Source organism: Myodes glareolus, chromosome 18 (genome assembly GCF_982192425.1).
Source record: "Myodes glareolus chromosome 18, mMyoGla1.1, whole genome shotgun sequence".
Lineage (NCBI taxonomy): Eukaryota > Metazoa > Chordata > Mammalia > Rodentia > Cricetidae > Myodes > Myodes glareolus.
In genome coordinates this window covers 63,107,610-63,131,641 of record NC_142043.1, presented here as the reverse complement: position 1 = coordinate 63,131,641, position 24,032 = coordinate 63,107,610, and the positions used below count along the sequence as shown (strand labels likewise).

At 43.0% G+C, this 24,032-nt stretch overlaps 1 protein-coding gene and 1 long non-coding RNA gene across 3 annotated transcripts in view; one reads left to right on the top strand and one right to left on the bottom strand.

The window, feature by feature from the left end:
* LOC125411332 (uncharacterized) overlaps positions 1-14,702 on the top strand; it is a 49,466-nt gene extending 34,764 nt beyond the window's left edge. Inside the window, exons 3-4 of the long non-coding RNA XR_007235297.3 lie at positions 1,203-1,299; positions 13,556-14,702. This is a non-coding gene — a long non-coding RNA (uncharacterized LOC125411332). The remainder of the gene's footprint in view (positions 1-1,202; positions 1,300-13,555) is intronic.
* Positions 1-23,833, bottom strand: part of Hsf2bp (heat shock transcription factor 2 binding protein) — a 90,868-nt gene extending 67,035 nt beyond the window's left edge. The window contains exons 1-5 of one of the 2 annotated variants that reach the window (XM_085679826.2): positions 23,598-23,833; positions 22,481-22,631; positions 13,454-13,557; positions 1,239-1,388; positions 427-559 (exon numbers count right to left, since the gene is read on the bottom strand). In XM_085679826.2, the coding sequence (XP_085535952.1) occupies positions 427-559; positions 1,239-1,388; positions 13,454-13,557; positions 22,481-22,631; positions 23,598-23,645 (586 nt within the window). In that variant the 5' untranslated portion in view covers positions 23,646-23,833. The remainder of the gene's footprint in view (positions 1-426; positions 560-1,238; positions 1,389-13,453; positions 13,558-22,480; positions 22,632-23,597) is intronic. The other variant, XM_048451313.3, reaches the window with a different exon arrangement.
* Positions 23,834-24,032: the final 199 nt, after the last annotated feature.

Sequence of the window (24,032 nt, the reverse complement as noted above, 5' to 3'; positions counted from 1 at the left end):
TTCTTTTACTTCTCTGATGTATAAAAATAAGTACCAGCCAGGTGTGGTGGTGCACACCTTTAATCCCAGCACTTGGGAGGCAAAGGCAGGTGGATCTCTGAGTTTGAGGCCAGCCTGGTCTACAGAGTGAATTCTTGGACAGTCAGGGCTACACAGAGAAACCCTGTCTTGAAAAACCAAAAATAAATAAATAAAAATAAATAGCAATCAAATCAATCTGTGTTTCCTTTAGATCAGTTAGTTCTAATAAGTGATGGTGACCACAAGCCCTTGGGGCGCTTTTCCATACTGGAGACACCCAACACCTAGATCAACTACTGAGACAGACTCCAGGGTGAACATGGTGCTCCAGACACTGACACACACAAATCCCTAACTGTAATTAACAACCCTGATATATGGCACTATGTCTGAAAAGTTACCTACTTGTTACAATTCCAGCCAGTGCAAATACAAACTGATTCTCATCAGAATCAACCTCCCTGACGTCCCCATCCAATGACTTCACGAAACTCTCTATTGTCTGACCAGTGATGTTGAAAAACTTCAATGCTTTGTCCTGAAAGTTTAAAAATAAAAGAATACAAGTGTCAGATATTTCCACAGAAGCCAATGTAACATCACAAATGTGCAAACCATATAGAAGAAAGATTACCCCTAATCACAAAATAACATTCCAGTAACAAGTCTTATCTCCCATGCTGCAGTGCATGACCTTCACTCAATCAAGGGACCTTCCCTCCTAATACAAGCCAGACATTGATTTGACTGATTCTGTCTTCTTGAACTGTTCTTATGATTTTCTGCCATTTCTACCTATTCTTCAAGGTCCATTTCAAATTCCTCTCCTCATGAAGTTCCCTAACATACATACGTGTGTGTGTGTGTGTGTATGTGTGTATTAGACACAGATATATGCCAAATTTTTAAATTATATATTACTTATGAGGTAAAACACATATGAGCACTTTGAATGCTGTTAAATTTCTTATATATAAATATTAAAATGGTTAATATATCAAAAACTCCCCTTACGTGCCAGGACAGAAGGATGGTACCTCATTTTACACATCCTCAGAGCATCAGGTGACACAATGAACACAGCAGGCATCTGGCAATCATCTGATGAATGAACTAAAGCAAATTTACATCATGGCAGGACTTAGCAATCAATGTCACAGCAGAAGTGCTGTCTCTTTCAGGTCACAAGACACATTCAACAGTGCCAGACAACTTACTCCTCCCAGAATGGCTTTGACGACTTCCTCACTGCTGGAGACTCCCCAGAGGAGCGTACAGGTAACTGCTCCCATTTGTGTACAGTACTCTGCCTGCTGGAGGAGCTGCTGTTTCGCCTCATTCAGCTGCTGTCGAAGAGCCAACTTCTCCTAAATTCACAACAAAGTAGAACAAGATGACAGAGAGCTAGCATTCAATCTCAATAATCTCTATTACATGATCTTTCACAATGATACTTATTAGAGAGAAAGCATTCAGAATTCTAGAAAAGAGCTTCAAGTAGAATATAGCTCTTACTGAGCCACAATTCACACCTAAACAGTAAAGTTCAAAGTTTAGAGAAGATCACATGGCTGCTTTTCAGCTTATGGATAATTGTGAAGAGCTAAATTCATTCATTCAAGTAAAGAGAAAACTAGAGGTGGCATGTGTGCCAAGCGACCACACCCAGAGCAGCACCACCAGACTCAGAAGCAAAGCAGCAACCTAGCGTGCAGCCTAGACTGCACAGCACTTCTAATCAGGGAGCCTGCCATGGCCAGCATTCACTCTACTGACAGACACAACACTGAGTTTAGCAAAAGAACTGTACAAAGTCTCCTAGGCCAGCGGGTCTCTACCCCTTTTGGGTGAAATGACACTTTCACAGGGGTCACCCAAGACCATTAGAAAACACGGATATTTACACTATTATTTTTAACAGTGTTATGTGAACTTTTACTTTTTTGGCTTTTTTTTTTTTTTGAGGGGGAGGCGCCATCCAGCTCCTAAATAAATCACACGCGGAGGCTTATTCTTAGTTATGAATGTCTGACCTTAGCTTGGCTTGTTTCTTGCCAGCTTTTATTAACTTCTATCATCCCAACTACCTTTTGCCTCTGGGCTTTTATCTTTCTCTATTTCTGTATACCTTTCTTTCCTTCTTTCTCGGTGACTGGCTGGTGGCTGGGTTCTGATGTCATCCTCTCCTTATTCTCTTGTTCCTCCTTCTTTCCCACACTTCTCCTTCTATTTATTCTTTCTGCCTGCAGCTCTGCTCCTGGCTCACTATTGACCATTCATCTCTTTATTAGTACCATCAGATGTTGTAGACAGGCATAGTAACACAGCTTCACAGAATTAAACAAATGCAGTGTAAACAAAAGTCACACATCTGAAAATAATAGTCCCCAACATAAAAGTAGCAAAATTATAGTTATGAAGTAGCAATGAAAATAATTTTATAGTTTGGGGTCACCACAGCATGATAAACTGTATTAAAGAGCTGCAGCATTAGGAAAAGTGAGAGCCACTGCTGTAGGCAAACTATGAAGAAGCCCCCATGACTGTCATCAAAGATGCTGGAAAATATGAAAAGCATGTGTGGCTGTGAAATGACACCAGAATCAAACACCAGACCTAACACCAGGCAAGAAGCTGTGAAGGTGGGTACCCCAGATATGCTCAGGCCCAAAATCATGGATAACAAGGCCATGCATGCCAGGGAAGGTTTCCTACCCTCCCTACAGCAGCTCCTAAGAACACCTAAAGCTAGGCTAGTCTCTGGCAGGACCATTAAGGGAAAAAGGGAACCATTCTCCTGATTACCCTCACATTAATACAGCCTAAGGAGTTCTCTAAGGAGGTCAATACAAGCTTCCCGTCCTCCCCAGTGACCATGTTTCTCTAGTGCTAAAACTCCCTCCAAGGAGATAGCATTTCCTGAGAGACGAACTGGGATGGGGTATCGCTCAGTTGTAGAGCACTTGCCTACCATACAGGAGGCCCTGGGTTCCACCCCCAGCACCACTAAGAAGAGAGTAATAAACTGGAAAATATAAAAACCTAGGCAAATTCATTTCTATCAAGCATAAATAGTAAAACCACAATTTAAACTACGCTAGATAGCTGAGGTGGTTTTTAAATTATTATTTTAAAGAAGTCAATATTCAATAATGAAAAGAAAGGGGCTTTTTGCCTGGTGTTCCAAGAGAATGAGAGGTGGGTGGGGAATTCCCAACATCTACATCATGGTTAACAATGCCGGTACTCCAGTTCCAGCACTCTCTTCTGACCTCCATGAGTACCAGGCTCGCCTGTGGTACACATAAATACATGCAGGCAAATCATCCACGCATATATAATAAAAATAAAATAATTCTTAAAATCAAAATATAAACTATGTTTTTCATGTCTGACTTAATGATACTGCAGTCTGGATTCCTAGACTGTCCTTCACACTATGTAACTGAGCTGACAAAGTAACGGGTATGTTTACATGAATCATTCCACTCTGTTCTCATTTCTTCCTCCATCACATCCACCGTCAATATCAGAGAAAAACAAATATACCATGCTTGCTTGCTTCTTCTCAGCTAGCTTTCTGAACTCTTAGACAATTTTGAATCCAGGCAATGAAATGGTACCATCTACATTCAGGGTGGGTCTTCCAACCCAGCTAAATTAAGGCAACCAGGACAACTCTCCAAAGACCTGAACAGATCTTGACAACTGCCACTCTCTTCCCAGGAAATTCTAGGTGGCAATATTACAACAGCATACTTGTAAACTACCATGCCTTTTAAACTTACTGAAAGCATACTGGCAAAGGGGAGGCCCTCCCTTGTCTCAGACTCCAATACGTTTATATTAAATGTCCTCCAAGACCTCCTGAACTAGGTCTGTTCCCTCTCCAGAACTCTGTTGCGGGGAGAAGGAAAAACAGCAAGTAGTTGTGTCCTGGAGAACAAAGACAAACCCTTTCCAACACAGGTTATTATTGTTGGTCCCACAGTATAACATGCCTGCAGTGGAACTAAACGGAGAGCCTTCCAACCAGTAGCTCCAGCTGCCTGTTTTCTCCCCAGTCCATTTCTGTTAAGTGTTGCCAGATCCACTGGACGACAGTACCTTTGTTTGCTCTCAATCAGGCTACACCAGTCACATTTGATGATGTTATCTGTTACTACTGTTTGCTCTTTTACTTTTGCTTGCTACATACTTAATAAACTCATTTATCTGAAACTGCAGGTACAGAACTTCTAAAACATGTCAAAACAAAACCATGATCCATTTTTTAAATGGATCAGTAAGGTAAATTTTTAAACTCCAACCAGGCATGGTAGTACACACATGTAATCCCAGCACTCAGGAGCCAAAGGGTTCAAAGCCAGACTGGACTACACAGAAATAGTCTATCAAGCGGAGTTGGGGGAGGGAAGCCATAGGCTAAGAAAAACTGTATCATATATTTATTTATATTTATAAAAGGTTCCAGATCCACTGATTGAGCCACTCAAACTCAGTACTATCTCTTGCTCACACTGATGGAGGAGGGTTATCTGTCTATTGTGTTATTTTCATTGGTCAATAAAGAGACTGCCTTGGCCCCTTGATAGGACAGAAAATTAGGTAGGCGGAGAAAACAGAACAGAATGCTGGGAAGAGGACTATGAGGCAGACGCCATGGAGCCAGTCACCAAGTCAGACATGCTGAATCTTTTCCGGTAAGCCACCACCTCGTGGTGCTACACAGATTTTTAGAAATGGGTTAATCAAGATGTGAGAGTTAGCCAGTAACTAACTTTCTAGAGATAATGGGCCAGGCAGTATTTAAATGAATACAATTTGTGTGCTATTATTTCCAGGGCTAAGCTAGCCGTGCGGGAGCCAGGTGGGATGAAAAGCAGGCCTGCCCGCAGCTCCCTCACTACACCACACAGCAAGTACTTTACCAAATAAGCCATCTCCCCAGCCCAAGTATAGTAATAATTTAAATAGCATTTACAATGAATTAGATAGCAAAAATAATCTGACAAATTAAGGCCTGTAAGTGTAGGCTGTATGCAAATGCTACACTTTCTCTTGGAAGGGTCCTGAACACCCTAAGACTACCCACAAGGGGTTCTGGAGCTGATTCCCCTCAGATACTGAGGGACAACTGTATCTGAAAGAAGACAACTACTCCAATCAAACAGGGAAGAAGTGTTTAGGTTCTATGTATGCTACAAGGGGAGAAAAGGCATCATTAGTCTTATTCAAGACTAATGTGACCCCTCCAAGCTAGACCCACTGGTCCAATAGTAGCACAAATATTATGGGGGTAACTTTCTGACTGTATTTCAATTTCACTCCACAAGATGAAATTATTTCCCAGTACTGAGGCCTTAAGGAAGAATAGTATTACTATTCTGTTGAATGGACATAGTAATAAACTGCCCCTAAGTTCTTTTCTTTGTACCTAAACATTAGTGCATCTCTCAACCTGCACTAACAAACTTCTTTTTGGAGAATATGGCAATTGAGACTTACAATTGGTCAGCATGCAGACTGTAGAGTGCTCAACCCTAAACAGGATATCCATATTACACACACATATACACACAGAGAGAGAAGGAGAGGGAGAGGGAGAGAGAGCACTCAGGGACCACTGTGGAAGAGGGAACAGAAAAAATTTTAAGAACCTGAAGAAGTAGAGTTTGTAGAAAACAGTATCTGCTGGACATGACAGTGCAGCTGCACACATGAACTCATGGTAGCTGGGGCTACAAGCACAGGGCTTGCACAAGGTCAAGTCAGACAAGATTCCAACATGGATGAGGAGGAATTCATAAAATCCCACCCCTAACTGAAGAGCTCTTAGCAGCTGGTGGCTGCTGAAGGAAAGAGAATCACTTTTCTCCCGGGATATGCTGCATGAGAGACTACTCTTTGTAGATGGAGACTGCTCTTTCATTTCTCGGCTGCCCATACCCGAATAATCACACAAAACTATGTTAATTACAACACTGGTTGGCCCATTAGCTCAGGCTTCTTATTAACTGACGCTTACATCCTTAATCTGTGTATCAGCACAAGGCTGGGGCTTACTAGTAAGGGTTCAGCATGTCTCCTTTGGCTACATGGTGTCTCCTTGACTCTGCCTACTCTCTCCCTGTATCTTTGCTTAGTTCTCCCACCTAGTTCTTTCTGCCCTGCCATATGTTGAAGCTGATTTATTAACCAATGGCAATAAAACATGTTCATATCATACAGAAGGGAATCCCACAGCCGTTCATGCTCCTATAAATTGTCTCATACCCACGCACAGCCAGACAACATTAAATGAACTCAATGGGTATTAAGAGAAGGGGGGGCATGTGAGAGCAAAAGAGCATGTGCAAGCTCAAGAGTGCAAGAGTGCACATGAAGCTAGGAGCGAAGTGGTGCAAACATGACAGGAGAAGAACTAGAGGGGAAGGAATAGACATGCATGGAGAAATAGTACATAAAATGCTGTTTAAGTTTTTTAAACAATTATCAAAGAACCCTTCTAAAATCTTTCTATAGTTCATTTCAGATTTTAGCTGGATTATACTACCAGCTAATTTTTTCTTTAAGAGGTTTCTTGAAGGGCTAGAAAGGTGGTTCATCAGTTAAGAGTATACACTGCTCTTGCAGAGGATTCAGGTTCCATTCCACATCAGGTAGCTGATAATCACCTATAATTCAAGTTCCAGGAAATCTGACACCCTTTTCTGGTCTTCAAGGGGCACCAGTACACACATGGTGCATATTAACTCACACAGGCACACACCATACACATAAATCTAAAAATAAACCTTTAGTTTCTTGAAGCACTGTATTACTGTTTGCAACAACTTCCTTTTTAGCGTGCTAAAAGCAAGAAACACCTAACAAAGTAAAAAAAATATATAAAAAATAAAAAATTAACAGAAAACTGGCAGTCTCTATCATGGCTAGCTTGTCAATGGGAAAGAGCATGGAGCTGAATATGCTGGTGAATGTCTGTCATTCCAGTGCTTGGGAGGCTGAGACAGGAAGATCAAAAGTTCAATGTCAGCCTAAGCTTCATTGAGTTGAGGGCAGCTCTCCATATCAAGACCCCATCTCAAAAAAATTTAAAAATAAATAATAAATAAATAAAAGAGGAGCTACAGTAAATGAATAGAATGATCAGGGTTTCAAACCCTTCAAGTATTATTGTCCTAGTACTCTGACCTTAGTGGAAATGAGGGAATATTTTAGCTTTGACTATTTTTCTATTTCTATTCAAGTTTCCTGTTGAACAGTGCACTGGTTGAACAGGGATAAGCAAGCTGGCTATAATAAGGCCACTTGTCTCTAGCAGCTGTCTTTTCTGTGGCACTGCCTGTGGTCCGTGCCCAGGCCTGTACAGATCATGAGGCAGGACTGAAAGCTTATTTTAGAGCTGAGGAACCAGGAAAGAATCCAGCAACTAGAAGACTGAATTAGATTACAACCAGTAAGTACTTCAGTACGGGTTGAAAATACTCAGTAAATATTTTGTAATATTTTAAAATATTACAAAAAGACAGAAATGACTGAATCCAGCATGTAAGAAGAGTATGGAACCAAAAACCTGAGTGTGCTGTGGAAGCTGCAATTCCTAAGGGATGGGGAGTCCTGCACAGGGACCTTGCTAAGGCTACAATGAAGTAGTGCACTCTTCTTCAATGCAGCAACTTAGTTGGATCATGGGAAGAGAAGAGTTGGGATTGGATGGCTCTTGGGGTACAGAGGCTGCCTGGGGGAAGGGCCTTGGCAATGGCAAAAGGTCTCAGCACTGTGATATAGGAACAGCTATTAGGAATATAAAACACCTGGGAAGGACTTAGCTGCTGTATTTTTGGGGGAGTTGTTTTTGAAACAGGTCTTATGTAGCCTGGACAGATCTCAAACTCACTATATAACAAAGGATGATTTTGAACTTCTGACCTTCCTGCCTCCAACTTCTAGGTGCAAGGTGTATACCACCATGCCCAGTCTATGCAATACTAGAGATCAAACCCAAGTGTTGGAGGAGGCCGCTTGTTGGTTCCCAGCTGCTCAGCCCCAAAATAATCATACAGAAACTATATTATTTAAATCACTGCTTGGCCCATTAGCTTCTTACTGACTAACTCTTATATATTAATTTAACCCATTTCTAGTAATCTCTATATCGCCATGAGGCTGTGGCTTAACAGGTAAAGTTTCGTAGTCTGTGTCTGGCGGGGCTACATGGCTTCTCTCTGACTCCGCCCTTCTTTCTCCCAGCATTCAGTTTAGTTTTCCCTGCCTACCTAAATTCTGCCCTATTGACAGGCCAAGGCAGTTTCTTTATTCACAGCATACAGAGGGGGAATCCCACATCACCCAAGGCCTCATTCATGCTGGGAACTCCACTAACAAGATACAGTTCCCATCACACTTTAGTTTGATAAGTCTGTTCACAATGTGTCTGCTCCACGACCCTTTTCAATAGTGACTTGGTATGTTATTAACCTTTCATCACTGGCAAGTGCCTGACAGAACAAGGTAAAAGGATAAAAGATTTCTAAGCTGGGTGGTGGTGGTACACTCCTTTAATCCTAGCACTCAGGAAGGCAAAGGCAGGTGGATCTCTGTGAGGCCAGCCTGGTCTACAAAGTGAGTTCCAAGACAGCCAGAGAAACCTGGCTCGAGAAACCCAAAAAAAAAAAAAAAGATTTATTTTCTATTAGGGTTTCAGGTTTCAGTTCATAGTCAATCCATCCCATGGCTGTAGGATGCAGACAGGATAGTAGAGCAGAGCAGAGCATTTAGAGAACAGTTCTGTGCTTACTCCTCCTTCTTGTCTTTCCATCTGGGTTCTCAGACTATTGGATGACATAACAACATTCAGAGCAGCTGCCCACCATCGCCTCTAGCAATATCTTCACAAGTGCATCAGAAATGTACCTTACAAACATCCTCAGTATTTCTCAGTCCAAGAACCTAGATTAACTGTCACAAGTCCACCCTCTGTCAACTTGACACCCAAACACCAAACACCTTTAAGCCACATCTCTTAAAACCAAACCTAATTTCCAAAGGAAGTGACAAGACCATACACATTTCATAAAACCATCCTATGTGTACCCCCTAAATACTTTAGTTCATTTCCCCAAATTCTTGACAGCTCCAGCATTGATCAACAGACAAGTACAAAGTTTCCTCAGACTCAAGGCAAACTCTCACCTGTGAGTCCCTCTAAGGCCAAAAAGAAAAGTTTTACAAGTACAAGGCAGAGTAAAGACTCCTATTCCAAAGACAACACATGGAAAGGTTGGAGGATACCAAAGTAAGATGGGAATCAGCATGGCAATTATAAGTTCCTGTAGCTCCATGGCTGGCATCCCAGACATGTAGTGCCATGATCTGGGTGCCAAAATGCTGGGGCAGTCCAGCCCCTACAGTATGCCACACTGCAGTCACATGACTCTTACAGGCTGATCCTGCTCACTGACTAGAGCTTTCCTTGGCAGACAGTCTCCATTCCTAGCATCTTCAGCTTCTTAAGGTCTCTATTCCATCACAGCTCTCCCAAGGGCTACAGCCAAGTACTCTTACCACTGTCATACATCATCTGGCCTCCCCAACACTCCTTTGAAATCTGAGTAGAAGCCTCTATGACCTGCCTTGCAAAAAAAACAACATCAGACTGAGGATAGAAAGGTCTGCCAGTAGTTTAAGCTATAGCCAGTTCCCAGTGTAGACAAAATCTACTTAATGTTCTCTAGTCTAGTTCCCATTTCAACATCCCTAAGCACAGTATTTATTCTGTGTGTCTATAGTCATTCTGGTCTTCTGAGCCCCTCCAACAGAATCACCCATAAGTATGTTAAGCTGTGCTAGCCTATGAGTATATGGAAAACTGAACAAGGCTGGAGGAATTCAGGTACAGCATGGCTATATTACAGCTTGGTAGATCAATTCTTGCCTAACATGCACAAGGGCATGTTGCAAAAGGGTACCTCTGCAAGTCAATCTTTTAATTCATCTTTTCAGTGTCCTTAAACTTTTATACTTTTTTTTTGGGACAAGGTCTCTCTACATAGCTCCAACTATTCTGGAACTCACTCTGTAGACCAGGCTGGCCTCAAACTCACAGAGATCGGCCTGTCTCTGCCTCCCAAGTACTGGGATTAACACCAGGTTATAAACTTGATTGTAGGATGGGTAGGTTTTTCCTAATCACTGAGCTGCCCTCAAGACACCTTATTTATTGACCTGGTACATACAATGGTGCTAATCTCTAATGATTATCCACTTATTAGTCCCAACTTTAAATGTGACTTTTTTAGACAGTTTTTTTTTCTTTAAATGCTCATTGTAAATCTGGCTAAAAGGCTTTTTTATACAGCAAGACCCCTGTGAAAGACCAAATTGATTTTCTAAGGGATTGTAAAGACTGTAAAAAACCACAGGGCCACAAAAATCTACTGTGAAACTGTGTCTTCTAATTATGACAGAGAAGCTATACCACTGAAATGTCTACAATATGGCTACTTAAACATTATCTGAACAATTCCAGCACCAGCTGACATGCTAGTATGAATGAGGGAAGTTTACAGGGCCAACCCATAGAGGAACTACAAGCAATTTACAACTGCTGAGAGAGGAAGAATTAGTCTTTCCCAGGGAGAGGCCCCTAACTGACTATCCAATACAAGTGGTCAGTCCTAGAATCATATAATACAAGCAACACTAAACAGACTCAGTAAATTGCATTTATGTTTCTCTCTCTCTCTCTCTCTCTCTCTCTCTGTGTGTGTGTGTGTGTGTGTGTGTGTATGTGTGTATAACAATGATAATTAAAGAAAAACAGGACATGAATTTGAGAGGAAGCGGGGGCTAAGGGACATGAAAAAAGTTAAAAAAGAGGAGAAAAAGAAATTATATTTTAATTAAAAATAAAATTCTTTCGGACTACTCAACCTTTGAACTCAGCTCCCACAAAGTCTTAAGAGCACAGACACAAGATGGACAACTTCTTTGCCATAATAGATCATGAATGGAACAGCACTCTAATCTAATCCCCAATAGAACCCTTGATCCCATCTGAAATCTCATGAGCACAATCTCTACTGGGCATTTCTAGTCTTCTGTGCTCCCACCCACCACAATCCTCATTAAGCTCTACACAAAGTATTTAAAGATTTTTTTTCTAGTTTATATGTCCAGTTTTCCAAATTCCTCCTATAAACTAGTTCCAAAGGCTTACAAACCACATGGCCAGGTTTCATCACAGCAATGGCCCTGCTCCAGCACCAATTCTCTGTGTAAAGCCCAGTATTTCCATTGCTATGACAAATACCTGAGAGGAAAAAAAATCAAAAGGAGGGAAACTCCTTTTGACTCACAATTTTACAGACTTCAGTCCATGGTCACCTGGCTCACTGTTTGTGGCTATCTTAGATCTCACTATGCAGAACAGGGTGGCCTTCCAAGGGCTGGGATTAAAGTGTTTTAAATGTACATCAACCCCTTGTTGCCTACGGGTCAACTTCTAGGCCATAAAATGTTTAGTCTAAAACTAACCAGACTGCCTTGCAATTTATCACCTGTTTTTACTAGATTATGGCAAAACTAAAACTTCAACTTAGTGTTGTCCAGTATAATAATCCAGGCTTACAATTAAACTCTTTCCTACCATGTTCTGGTTGCTCAGTATTAAATACAAACCAACTTTCCCAGTTTTCAAAAACAGCCACAGATATTCAGAATCCTTTAACACACATTAGCACACAGGCAATATGACACTGGACCAGTATTCAACCTCTTGTACAATAGTAATACGTGCTGATAGCCCTGGGAAAGGAGAAGCACGTGGGACCCAAACAGCTGTGTGCCTGCTAACAGACAGCAAATATCCAAAAAATACTAGCTATCATTGTTCAGCACTATTACTGCTTTATTATTTTAAAATACAAAGATATGGAAGCCCAAAATTTTATAAGTGACAGAATAGAACTAGTCTTATAGGAGATGAAATAATGTATGCAATCTCAAAATAATATTATAGGGACTAGAGAGGTGACTTGGCAGTTAAAAGCACTTGCTGCTCTTGAGGTTCAGCACCCACAAGACAGTTTACAGTGGTCTGTAACTCTAGTTCCTGGGTGTCCCTCGCTACCGTCTCGCCAGCAAGAATGAAGTGGGACACTTAGGATCCTTCTGCAGAAAAGCTTTAATGCGTCTTGAGAGAGAGAGAGAGCATAAGCTTACATGGCGGAGACCTAGAATGAGGGGAACCCAGACCTTATAAAGGAAACAGTCCTCACTTCGGAAGTGTCACTCTTGGATTGGTCTGCTGCCCATTATCCCAGATGATGCCTCGGGAGTAGGCAGGGACGCAGCAGTAGAAAGTTACCAAGCACCTGCGCTGGGATTAAAGGTGTGTGCTACAACACCTTGAACTCACAGAGATCTGCCTATCTCTGCCTCCCAGGCATTGGGACTAAAGGCGTGTACCACCACACCTTGAGGTCACAGAGGTCAATCTCTACCTCTGTACCTTGAAACAATGGAGAATGTGGTTGCGGCCCTCCACACCTGGGGATCTGGCACCTTCTTCCAGCCTCCGTCCCACACATGCTATGCAGATATACACGCAGACAAAACACTTGTACATAAAAAATAAAATAATCTGTGAGAAAAATATAGTCTCCTTCAATAGTAAATAAAATATAATTAGTTGGGTAAATCATACCCAAACTAATTAGAAATACTTCAACTTCATATCTATCTCCAATTATAAATTATCATATACACAATATTTTCTCCAAGATTCTTACTATGTTATAAGCATATGCATTAAAGCAGACCTTTTGGGTTGTTTTGTTTAAGACAGGGTCTCCCTATGTAGCCCTAGCTGCCCTGGAACAAACTATGTAGACCAGGCAGGCCTCAAACGCAGAGATACACCTGCCTCTGCCTCCCAAGTGCTGAGATTAAAGGCATGAGACATCATGTCCAGCTGAAGCAGACTTTTAAATACAAAATTAAAAGGAAATCAGTGAGATGCTCAATGGGTAAAGGCACTTGCTGCCAAGCCAGAACCCACACGGAGAGAAGAGAACTAACTCCCACAAGTTGCCTCTGACCTCCACACAGAGTGAAGCATACACAAGCCTGAACACATACACATAAACAAGCCCATGCAGATGCTCTCTTATGCATAGACACACTCTAAATGTACAAAAAAATGCTTCATTAAAAGGAAGTGAATAATCTATGTTAAATGCTTATAAACTTGATTAACAGTTCACCTACCTACTAACCTACTTAAAAAACATATTCGGAACTACAACCTCCTGAGGGTTAAGAGAGAAAATGTGAGACTAGTTGCTTCTTATGAGCAAAAGGTAGCAAACCAACAACAGTACCTTCTGGCCCGAGCCCCCTGCAGGAGCCTCACCTAAGTGCCTACCTTCTTCTCCCTTCTGCTGTCTGTCTGGACAGTTTCTAGCTGGGCTTTGAAGTGTTCATAGTCCAATCTCAGCTGTTCTAATTCTTGTTCTCGCCTTTCCAGGTCTAGAAGAGACGGAAAAATACTCAAGTTTTGTCAAATCACAGTCAACATTCCTACAGCCCTGTTTCTAAGCTCTCTTCCATTTTCAAGTCATACTAGAAATCCCTTTTTATTTTGGGGAGCGAGGAGAATAGATGCTGGGGACTGAACCCTGCGCCTGTGTACACTAAGAACACGAACACTATGGTACTGAACTGCTTCCAGTCCTGAAAGAAATTCTGCTGCTACCTTACTTTGTGATTTTAAGACCTCATTTACTGCCAGACATGTACTCAAGGCTTCAAGAAAATGAGTTATTTAAAGGACTGAAGGCAGAGCTGAGAAGCCCGACTATCTCATGGCAGAAACGTGTATCTGTGCCATAAAAAGCAGAAGGCATCTCAGGAGTAGCTGGTGCCAGCAGGAGCTGACTCACAAAGCAATCCCACCAACTGGCAGACTGACTCAATGGGAACAACTGCAGTAGTAGTCAATGGAGGTGGGAAGCCACAGAGAACAAGACAAGAAAACGCTACAGTGTGGGGGCAGTGACTACGTAACACTTCCTCTCCACCATAATCTTTTAGCTTATGAGTCATATTGCCAACAAAAAAACCAAAGATACCCACATCAATAAATCAGTGAAAAATATTATCAACTTTAAATACTGCAGAAATACTGATGCTTAAAAAATTGAACACTTAATTCATGTTTTTAAGAGTTTGGTTTCAAGGCTGAGAAGTTAAACTTTTTTTTTTTTTTTTTTTGCCAACATGTACCAAGATCTGAGAACAAGTACTAAGAGTTAATGGCTAACTAAAGCCTAATGCGCACTAGGATTCCAGGACCTAGTACATAAGTTTGTGGTTCTGTGGGTGTGTCTGGGCCTCAGAACTTACATTTCTTTTCTTTAAAGTAATTTTTTTCTACTAATAATTTCATGAATGTATGTAATATATTTTGCTCATTTCCACTCCCATTATCCATTCTCGTGCCCATCCCACTCCTGATGACGGCCTTAGAGTTAAGAAGTCTCTGCCTGCTCTCATGTCTTTGTAGCTGCTGTTTTGTTTGGGTGTTTTTGTGTGTGATCTTCTGAGTTTAAATGGTATTGCATGAACATGGAACATGGGCAACTCACTAGTGACTACACTACTGAAGAAAATTATTCCCCTTCCCCCTGCAGCCAGGAACTGCCATTAGGGATAAAGAGAATTTACATTTTGTTTTATTTTTGTTTTGTTTGTTTTTGCTTTGTTTTTGAGAGACAGGGTTTCTTTGTGTAACAGCCCTAGCTGTCCTGGAACTAGTTGTTGTATACCAGGTTGGCCTTGAACTCACAGAGATCCACCTGCCTCTACTTCTCCACCCATCCCAAGTGCTGGAATTTCTTTTTTTAAGATTTGTATATGAGAGGATGGAGAAATGGCTCAGAGGTTAAGAGCACTGGTTGTTCTTCTAGAAGTCCTGAGTTCAATTTCCAGAAACCACATGGTGGCCCATGACCATCTGTAATGACATCTGGTACCCTCTCCTGGCCTACGGGGATATGTGCAGGCAGTATATTATATACATAATAGATAAATTTTTTTAAAAAATTATATGTGGGAACTGGAAAGATGGCTCAATGGTTAAGAATACTAGCTGTTCTTGCTGACTTTTGTTTCAAGCACCCACACGGCAGCTTACAACTGCCTGGAACTCTGACTCCCACTTCTGGATGCCTAAGCACCAAGCATGAATGTGGTACACATACATACATTCAGGTACTCGCATATTCACATAAAAGGTAAATAAATCTTTTCTTAAACTGTGTGTTTTGCCTGCATGTGTGTGTATGTGTGTGTGTATGTGTATGTATGTATGTATGTATATATGTATGTATCTGTACCATGTGCACGTCTGAGGCCAATGGAGGTCAGAAGAAGGTGTCAGATCCCCTGGAACTGTGTTACAAACAGTTGTGGGCTACCAGGCATCTAGTTCTCTGCAAAAGCAGCAAATACTCTCAACCACTAAAGCATCTCTACAGTCCAAAGAAGTTACATTTCTAACAAGGTTCCTGGGTGAGACTCTATGGAAATCGCACTTTCAAACCAACTACTTCAAGTCAACAGTCTTAGCTCTCATTACCAGCAATAGGAAAAGAACACAGTGGGCCAGAAAGCTTAGCTACAGCAATGACAGAGTATGAATGGAGGGAAATAGGACTAGGTAATGGAGCACACCTGTAAGAACATGTGGAAGACCATACATTCTCCACCATCAAGCATGCTCAATGAAGTGCAGGCAAAGGAAGGGGCAGGACTTTGTGTTCCTGAGGTCAGAGAAGGCAAGGGGTCACTTACACAAAAAAACCCAGGGACTGTCTAGAGCTGCTTGTCATCCCAACTGTTCTGGAGAAAGGAACAAGGAGAGTGTCTACATTTCCTTGAGACCTTGTCCAAGAAGAAAGACTGGACCCAAAGGTCAAAGACAAGTTGGAGATTGTGAAACTGGCTGGCAAGCTCCCACTCATATTTCCTAGAAGCATGCAAGCTGCACTGGGTTATTTATTCTCCCTATGTCAGAACTTTCTTCTCTGACTTTTCAGATATGTCACACTACATGAACTCTACTTTGTCCAATAATCAAGACCTTCCAAGAAACCAGTGAGCCAGCTTTATGCTTTAAAAATAACATTACTAAATATGTAACTATGCTGAATGATACTTACACATATGTACATTATATGACTACGTACATTCATGTAACTATGAAATACATACCTATGACTATAAAATACATAACTAGATAGAAACTAAAAAATAAATTATCAATAGTTTAGATTTTTTTCTCTTTGCAGCTAATTCTTAAAGTCTGCTTCTATAATTGAACTATACTACTTGAACACACCCAAAAGGAAGGGGTAATTAAATCTCTACAAATCTTGTCACGTAAAAATATATAGGAATTAATTTTAACCACTCAATGCTTTCGTTGTGGTAAAGTCCTCTCTGTGTAGTTTTATGTGAACTTTCTACAGGCTTAACAAGGCCTTTGTGACAATATGGAACCCCAGAAAATTCTAAGCCATTGCTCACAAGACTATAGCACACCAGGGGTATCAGTTGTGTCAGGCCGCCGCCTTGTGGCCAGATGGGAGCATTGCTGGCAACCTACTGCCATGGCATGCAATTGTCAGGCCCCAAGTGCCTGTACTATGAAGACCTAACTTCGACTGTTTTGGTAACAGGAGAATGACTGTTCGGAGAGAGGGAAGAGAGCTGAAAGTGAAAAGCAGGGTTTCTGGAGCATAGATAAAAGAGTTAAGATTTCCCTGGGGTCCCGGCATGTTTATAACAAGTTGTCAGTTGCTTTCCACTCATGTGAAATAGCTGTCTGAAAACAAAAATACTTTAAATAACCATTACTTTTTTCCTTCCTTCACTCTGGGAGGTTCAGAAAAAAAGCGGGTGCAACACTGACATGCTCCATCTTCACTTTGACCTGAGATGTGGGTGGTGTACTCACCAGCACATGGAACAAAGAATGAGTTGGGTAGCTTAGAACAGCTGAAATTTGTCTCCCAAGGCTGAGGACTTCCAGGACAAAAGTCCAGGTTTTGGCAGGGCCAAGTTCCCTGTGAAACCTCGGCATGGAGGATTGCTTGTTCCTTGCCTCTTTCTGCCCAGCATTCCCTGATGGGAGAAGCACTTTTGCAGACCCTTCCTCCACCTCCACAGCGCCTGTTCTTCAGTCTTCCCTTTCTGGCCTCCCTATATTTTCACACAGACCTCACTCCACAACTGTGTTCAAAATTCTCCTGACAAGAATGTCATATTGGACTAGGGCCCAACAGGCCTCATTTTACCTCTGTGAAAACCTTTCTTCAAAGCCCCAGGCTGAGGATTTGGGGCCTGGACTTGAAGGTGTTTCAGGGAAACGCCTGACAGATACTTCTGTAACTTGCCAGGGTCCCATCAATTGTCAGCGTTTTGTAGGCATTCCTACTCACATGGTTTCCCAGATCAAATGACCATCCCCAGAATGACTGATTCTGCTTCCTACAAGGTTCCCAGAAATAAGCAGTTACAGTGGCTCAAGGGCTCCCAAACTAAAGACTCAGATCTGGGTCACTCCCAATCAAAGGGCAGCTGTTAAATATCTCAGGTTCACAGACGAATACAGAGGTCCACAAAAGCTCCACCACGTAACTTGCCTGCTGAACACCGCTTTAGTCTAGCCAATCCACAGCTAAAGAGAGGGCCGACTGCACAAGCCTGACCTGCATTTTCCAACAAGCTAAACTGAAATCCATTTGCCTACCAGGCCAAATGCTGTACAATCCCTCTTTAATAAACTACTTCTAGGATGCCTTTAACTGTCTTCTAAGTCCACTCCTTCATAAGCAGCCTTTGACTTGCCCCACCCTATCCCCCTTGGAAGTCTGGTGGCCTTCTGTGGTTATGTGGCACCTGTGACATACTTCCCCTTACACTGTCATTGTTTATGTTTCTTTTCATTATCCTTGTTCCCTAGGATTACAACCACCTCATGTACTTGTGGATTCCTTCAAGTAACCAGTAGAGGGCCCTCACAAACTGAGAGCCCAAGCTCAAAAGCTGTTCTAGTAGTATTTAAAAACCCCAATCATCTGTCCCATTTCAAATCAATAGACTCTTGGATGTAAGGGCAATGTGGCTTTGGCATTTTGCCCTGCTCTTCATAAGGGGTGTCTGTCTTGTTAGGCAGGAATCTCCTTCCTCAACATTTCATGTGCATCCCTTCCTAAACCTAAACCGAACATCCAGTTGAAGAGGACAACCTTACCTGATTAAGGACCATTCTTCTGTCAAGGACACATAAGTAGCTCCCCTGCTAGAACTGCCAAACAAGCGTCTTATCCTCCTAAGGCTCTGCTCCTTGAAGCTGGTTCTGTCCAGGACCCAAGTGCCAGCAGGCAACACTTTACAGTACTACCCAAAGACAACTGAGGGCACCAGACATAAAACTATAGACTATCGCAGTCATGGACTCTGGCCTATTATCTGGATGATCTGACGTGGTTAGTGAAAGTCCCACAGTGTTCTCATTCCCTATCTCACTCTCAGTTGAGATCAACATGATAAACAGCAGCACAGGACTTTCTATGCAAGAATGTTCCTCCAAGCCAGGTGGTGGTGGCGCACGCCTTTAATCCCAGCACTCGAGAGGCAGAGGCAGGCGGATCTCTGTGAGTTCGAGGCCAACCTGGTCTACAAGAGCTAGTTCCAGGACAGGCTCCAAGACTACAGAGGAACTCTGTCTCAAAAAAACAAAACAAAACAAAAACAAAAAGAATGTTCCTCCAATGCTCGATACTCAAGAGTGCTGATAATGCTTTCATGGGAGTATTTTATATTTATGTGCTTTCCAATTTGGCAAACCCCAAGTCAAGGCTATTCCAAGTTCACCATGTGATAGTGCCTTAGTCATAACTGAAGCTGCTGGACTGAGCATCTGCCAGAATGCATTCTCCATTACACCAGGAGCTCAAGGAGTTTCAAGATTCCTACAATGCAGGTATCATACAAGCCCTTCAGAAGGATTAAGTCATCTCAAATTTGCCACATGCTAGGACAGCAGGTCTCAACCTGTGGATTACAACCCCTTTGGGGGGTTAAACAATCCTTTCATAGGGGTCACCTAAGACCATCAGAAAACACAGATATTTACATTATGACTCACAGCAGTAGAAAAAATACAGTTATGAAGTAGCACTGAAAATAACTTTATGGTTGGGGATCATCACATGAGGAACTGTATTAAAGGGTCGCAGCATTAGGGAGGTTGAGAAGTACTGTCCTAAGAGACTTTCAGGGGTGGGTAGCATAGTCCTAGGGATCTTACTCTGAACCCTGTATGTAACCAGGCAAGTGCTCTATTGTCCTTAGTTGTCCTTAGTGTGTCCTCATAGTCCCAGGACACACAATGAAGTGCTGGTCAGCATGCAGGACACAGATGTCCTGCCCTCCTCATTCCCATCAGTCCTGATCCTAACTCAGAAGGCTCTGCCTTCACTTCATCACCAGAGTCCACCCTGTTTTCTCATGCTCCTCCTATCCCATCCACACAGAGTACAATGGAACCTGGGACTCGCCTCGAAGAACACTCTCAGTTCATCCCTCCACCCAGCCAACCCTTCAAACTCATCTGATACTCTAATTCAAACCATTCTCTCCAAAAGCATCACGTGATCAACATCTTGATATCGGTCCATTTAGAAGCTCCAAGTGCCTCTCACCCCCACCCATCCTCTATAAATACTCCACATTTACCATCTTTACTTCTGTTATACTCAAGTCCTTCAAAGGCAGAAAACCAGCTGCTAAGTCACAACTGATTTTTATTCCCATTTGTGACTTTCACACATCTTTTTTCCCTTCTAAAGAAAAGAACCTGTGCTTTGCGAGAGAGAGGAAGTTGACTCAGAGGTTAAGAACACTAGCTGCTCTTTCAAAGGATCTGGGTTCAATTCCCAATACCCTTATGGCAATTCACAACTGTCTGTAACTCCAGTAACAGAGGATCTGACATCCTCTTCTAAGTTCCTCAGGCATGGCACATACGTTATACATGCATGCAGGCAAAAAACTCATATATATAAATTCACTATTTATTTATTTATTTGGTTTTTTTCGAGACAAGGTTTCTCTGGTGCCTGTTCTGGAACTAGCTCTTGTAGACCAGGCTGGCCTCAAACTCACAGAGATCCTCCTGCCTCTTCCTCCCAAGTGCTGGGATTAAAGGCGTGCGCCACCACTGCCCGGCCATAATTTTTTTTAAAAAAGAAACTGCCTTTTCTTCAGTGTTGACTCTTCAAAGATGCTTAGGCAAGACACTCATCAGTATCTTTTCAAACCACTACTTACCTACCCAGCTCTCAAAGGCAACTGTCCCGACAACTCAGAACCAGGTTCCTCATACTATCTGATATTCATCTCAACTCAGGCACTCAGGAAGGCAGGTGGATCTCTGTGAGTGAAAGACCAGCCTGAACTACATAGAGAATCCCAGGCCAGCCAGGGCTACCCCAAGTGAAACTCTGTCTCAAAAAAAGAAATAAGGGAGGGAGGGAGGGAGGGAGGAAAGAAAAGAGAATTCAAGAGATAAAAGTAGGTAAAGGGTGTTCTAGAAGGCCATCTCATCAACCGCACCTCAGTCAGAAAAGCAAGGTAGTCAGGGTAAGCCTAAAATGAAATTTTATAGTGACCTCCCAGGAGGAAAAGCACAGGGACCATGCCTAACATAGAGCTCATATCTGGGCATTCAGAGCACATAGCCACTCTGGATGAGGCTTACCCAGCAATACAAAGGCTTCACAGCTATTGTAAGATCTGTTTAGGTCCCAGGGTAGCAGCAGTTTGCTAGTTGGTCTTTATCCTAAGGACAAGGAGCAGCTATTTTAAAAGCTTAACCTGAGGAGTAGAGGGATAAAATCAGACCAAAATTACCCACACTGGGAATAGTAGACACTGCCTAGAGGAGGCAAAGTACAAGGATCCCACGCGAGCAGTAGGGATGGAGACAGCCTAATATAGCCACAGCACATCTCCAAGGAAGAACGCACAGAACTGGCGGGAGAGAGGGAGAACTCCAAGGGGTCTGATCTAAGGCTGTTCTCTGAGGAGACCAAGGCAGGCCAGTGAGAAAAAACACAAGGGAAACATATGTCAGACAGAAGAAAGTAGAGATTGTTAAGTGAAAATATGGCCTGCCATTTGTCAGACGAGAACAGCGGGCACAGACAGAGCCAGTTGCCAAGTAAACAGAAAAGTGTCTCCCCCATTAACTGGAAAGTGTCACAGTGCTCCTTTCTTGATGTGACTGCTCACTTCTTATTCACCAAATTTATGTTGAAAACTCCCCCACTTCAGAAAGAAAAAAACATGATCTGCCCTGAAGAGTTACCATGACACACAGAAACAGTCTAACTCCCCACTAGCCTCAGAAGTGTGGGTAAGGTATGGATAAACAGTGTTTTACATTTATTTGAAACTTCATTGTTTACAGGCAAACAAGACCTGGGTCCACTTCACACTCAAACTCTAGTTGGCTCTTTACACACAGTTCCACCTTGCCATGAGCTATCAAAACATTGAACACTTAGACAGAGACAAGAATATCTACAGTTTGAGGCCAGCCTGGGCTCCAAAGAGAATTCAAGGTTAGCCCAGGATATACAGCGAAGCCATCTCTAACAAAAAACACTGCTTCATTTCCAAACCACCAAATTCCAACTCTGCCCCCAAGGCCTGATAGGGGCCTCCCAATTCCTCTGCCATATGGTCATGTGTATCTTGTCAAGTTCAGATCTGTTCCTGACTAGGTCAGGACAGACATTCAGAGTCTGAATGGTAACAGAACAAGTGGGAAAAGATGCCAAGCTGGGGCAAGACAGACACTGGAGACACAGATGCACCCAGCAGTCACCAGCATCCAATGGTAACTAAAGCTATGTGTGAGCATCACACTGCCTTGGAAGCTACAGTGAAAGCGGGCGAGGCTGAGCCTCAAGTGCCTGCTCTGTCTAAAGGCTCTCGAGAAAGGTAAATGGACAAAGGAGACCGAGAGGACATCACCAGAGACAGATGGGAAAGTGACCAACAGCCCGGGGAAGGTCAGGAACACAAGCAAACATCTGTAGTCTAAAAAATTTGATCAAGTTACCAAATGTGATGTGGCAAATTAGCTATGACCACCAAAGACAGATTTAATTGCAATTTAGACCCAGTCGGGAACGTGCTGACTCGATCTCTAAATACCTCCGAGAAATTTAACAGGGTCCTGGACTCGTATTTGATATACTGCTCAAACGCCAAAAGTCTGAATGGACAAGTCCTAGAGATCTGAACTTAGCTTAGCCTCGGAAACTGGCTCCCTTGCCCACATAAAGACAAGCAACATACATGAGGTAAGACTCACTTTTTTCTACACTCTTCAAGCTCTGCAAACTTTCCGTTAATTCCGCGTTTAGTAGTCTGGGTAAGAAGTCCCGCATTTGCATCACTTCAGTCGTCAGCTGTTCCAGGTCCTTCCTTCTAACTTTCACAAATTCTTCTTTGGGTTCTAGGCACTAAAAGAACAAATACATCTTAACATTACAATATCTCTCTTCAGGTGACCAGAACAGGCACCCAAGGCGATTTGCTTCCTTTTCTTTCAAGCCTCTTACCTAATTACCTCACAAGCATGTCTACATATGTACTTTTGTGTATGTGCACATGTTCATTTTTTGGGGGGGCTCATTACATATAGCTGACTGTTCTGGAATTTTGTAGACTATGCTGGCCTTAACTTTGAAACAATGTGCTTGACTCTGCCTCCTCAGTAATGGGGTTACATGCCTATTCCACCATCCACGGCACTTGATGCACCTTCTATTACATGGTCTGGATATAGGGGTGGGGATATAGATGTGTATGTGTGTGTACACACGGGTTTTATATACAAAGAGACAAGGGTGGTGATGTACACCTATATTCCCAGTTTTTCAAGAAACTGGGGCTGAAAGATGACTTCACCCAAGTGTTCGCAGCCAGCCCTGAGCGGCAAGCATATCAACTCTGTTTCAGTAAGAACATAGTGGAAGAGCAAGTGTAAATACTGGAGGGGGAAAAACCGCGTACACGAGCCTAAAAGCTAAAGAAAACGCCTGCAATGTATGTGCCCAAGGCTAAGCCGCCCCGGGGATGGCATCCCTGCGGGCTGCACGCGGTCTCTGTGACCCCTAACATTCACCGCCACCACCCAAGGCCGTCACACAGGAGAAGCGTCGCTGTGGCCCTCTCTTCCCTCTCTTCGCTGAGTCACCAAGGGCAGGGCCCCATAACTAAGTACACAGCCCTGGCTCTCCCAAAAACTCACGGCCTGAGACCCAGACCGCCGCTTCTTAACTAGACTTTAGGCCTTCAGAGGGCTCAGGAAGCGCGCCTCAAGTGGCGCCGCCTGGCCTGGGCCGCCTCACTGCCACAGGGCCCGGCCCTGAGGGGAGCAAGTGTCAGCAGCTCCCACGTGCCGGACCCAGAACCATCCCACTGACCCGGCAGGCTTCATCAATATCGGACGCCTCGCCCCCACTTGTGGCCATGGTCAAGGCCTCTGCTCTTGCGCCTGCGTGAAGCTCTCGGACACGCTAGAAAGCGCGGGAACGAAGAGATGCCGGGACTAGACGGAAAGCCGCGAGGTTCAAATCTCGCCAAGTTCGCCGCTTTCTTGGTTTCCGGTCTCCGGGTTCAGGGATAAGGTTGACCCGACTCTATTGAAGCTCTTCCACTTCCGTCGTGGTTTAAATTTGACACCTGCAAAATGAGGCCTGGGTGTCAAAATATACAGAGTCCGTCCTTTTCCGTTCAGGGAGAGGATGCTACAGCCAAATCCACACCTTCTTGGTAAGAAACAGTGCAGCTGCCAAAAGAACAGCCCCTTGGCCCAAAGCACTTCTGTGTTGAAAGATGTATTTTTGTATTCACTGAAG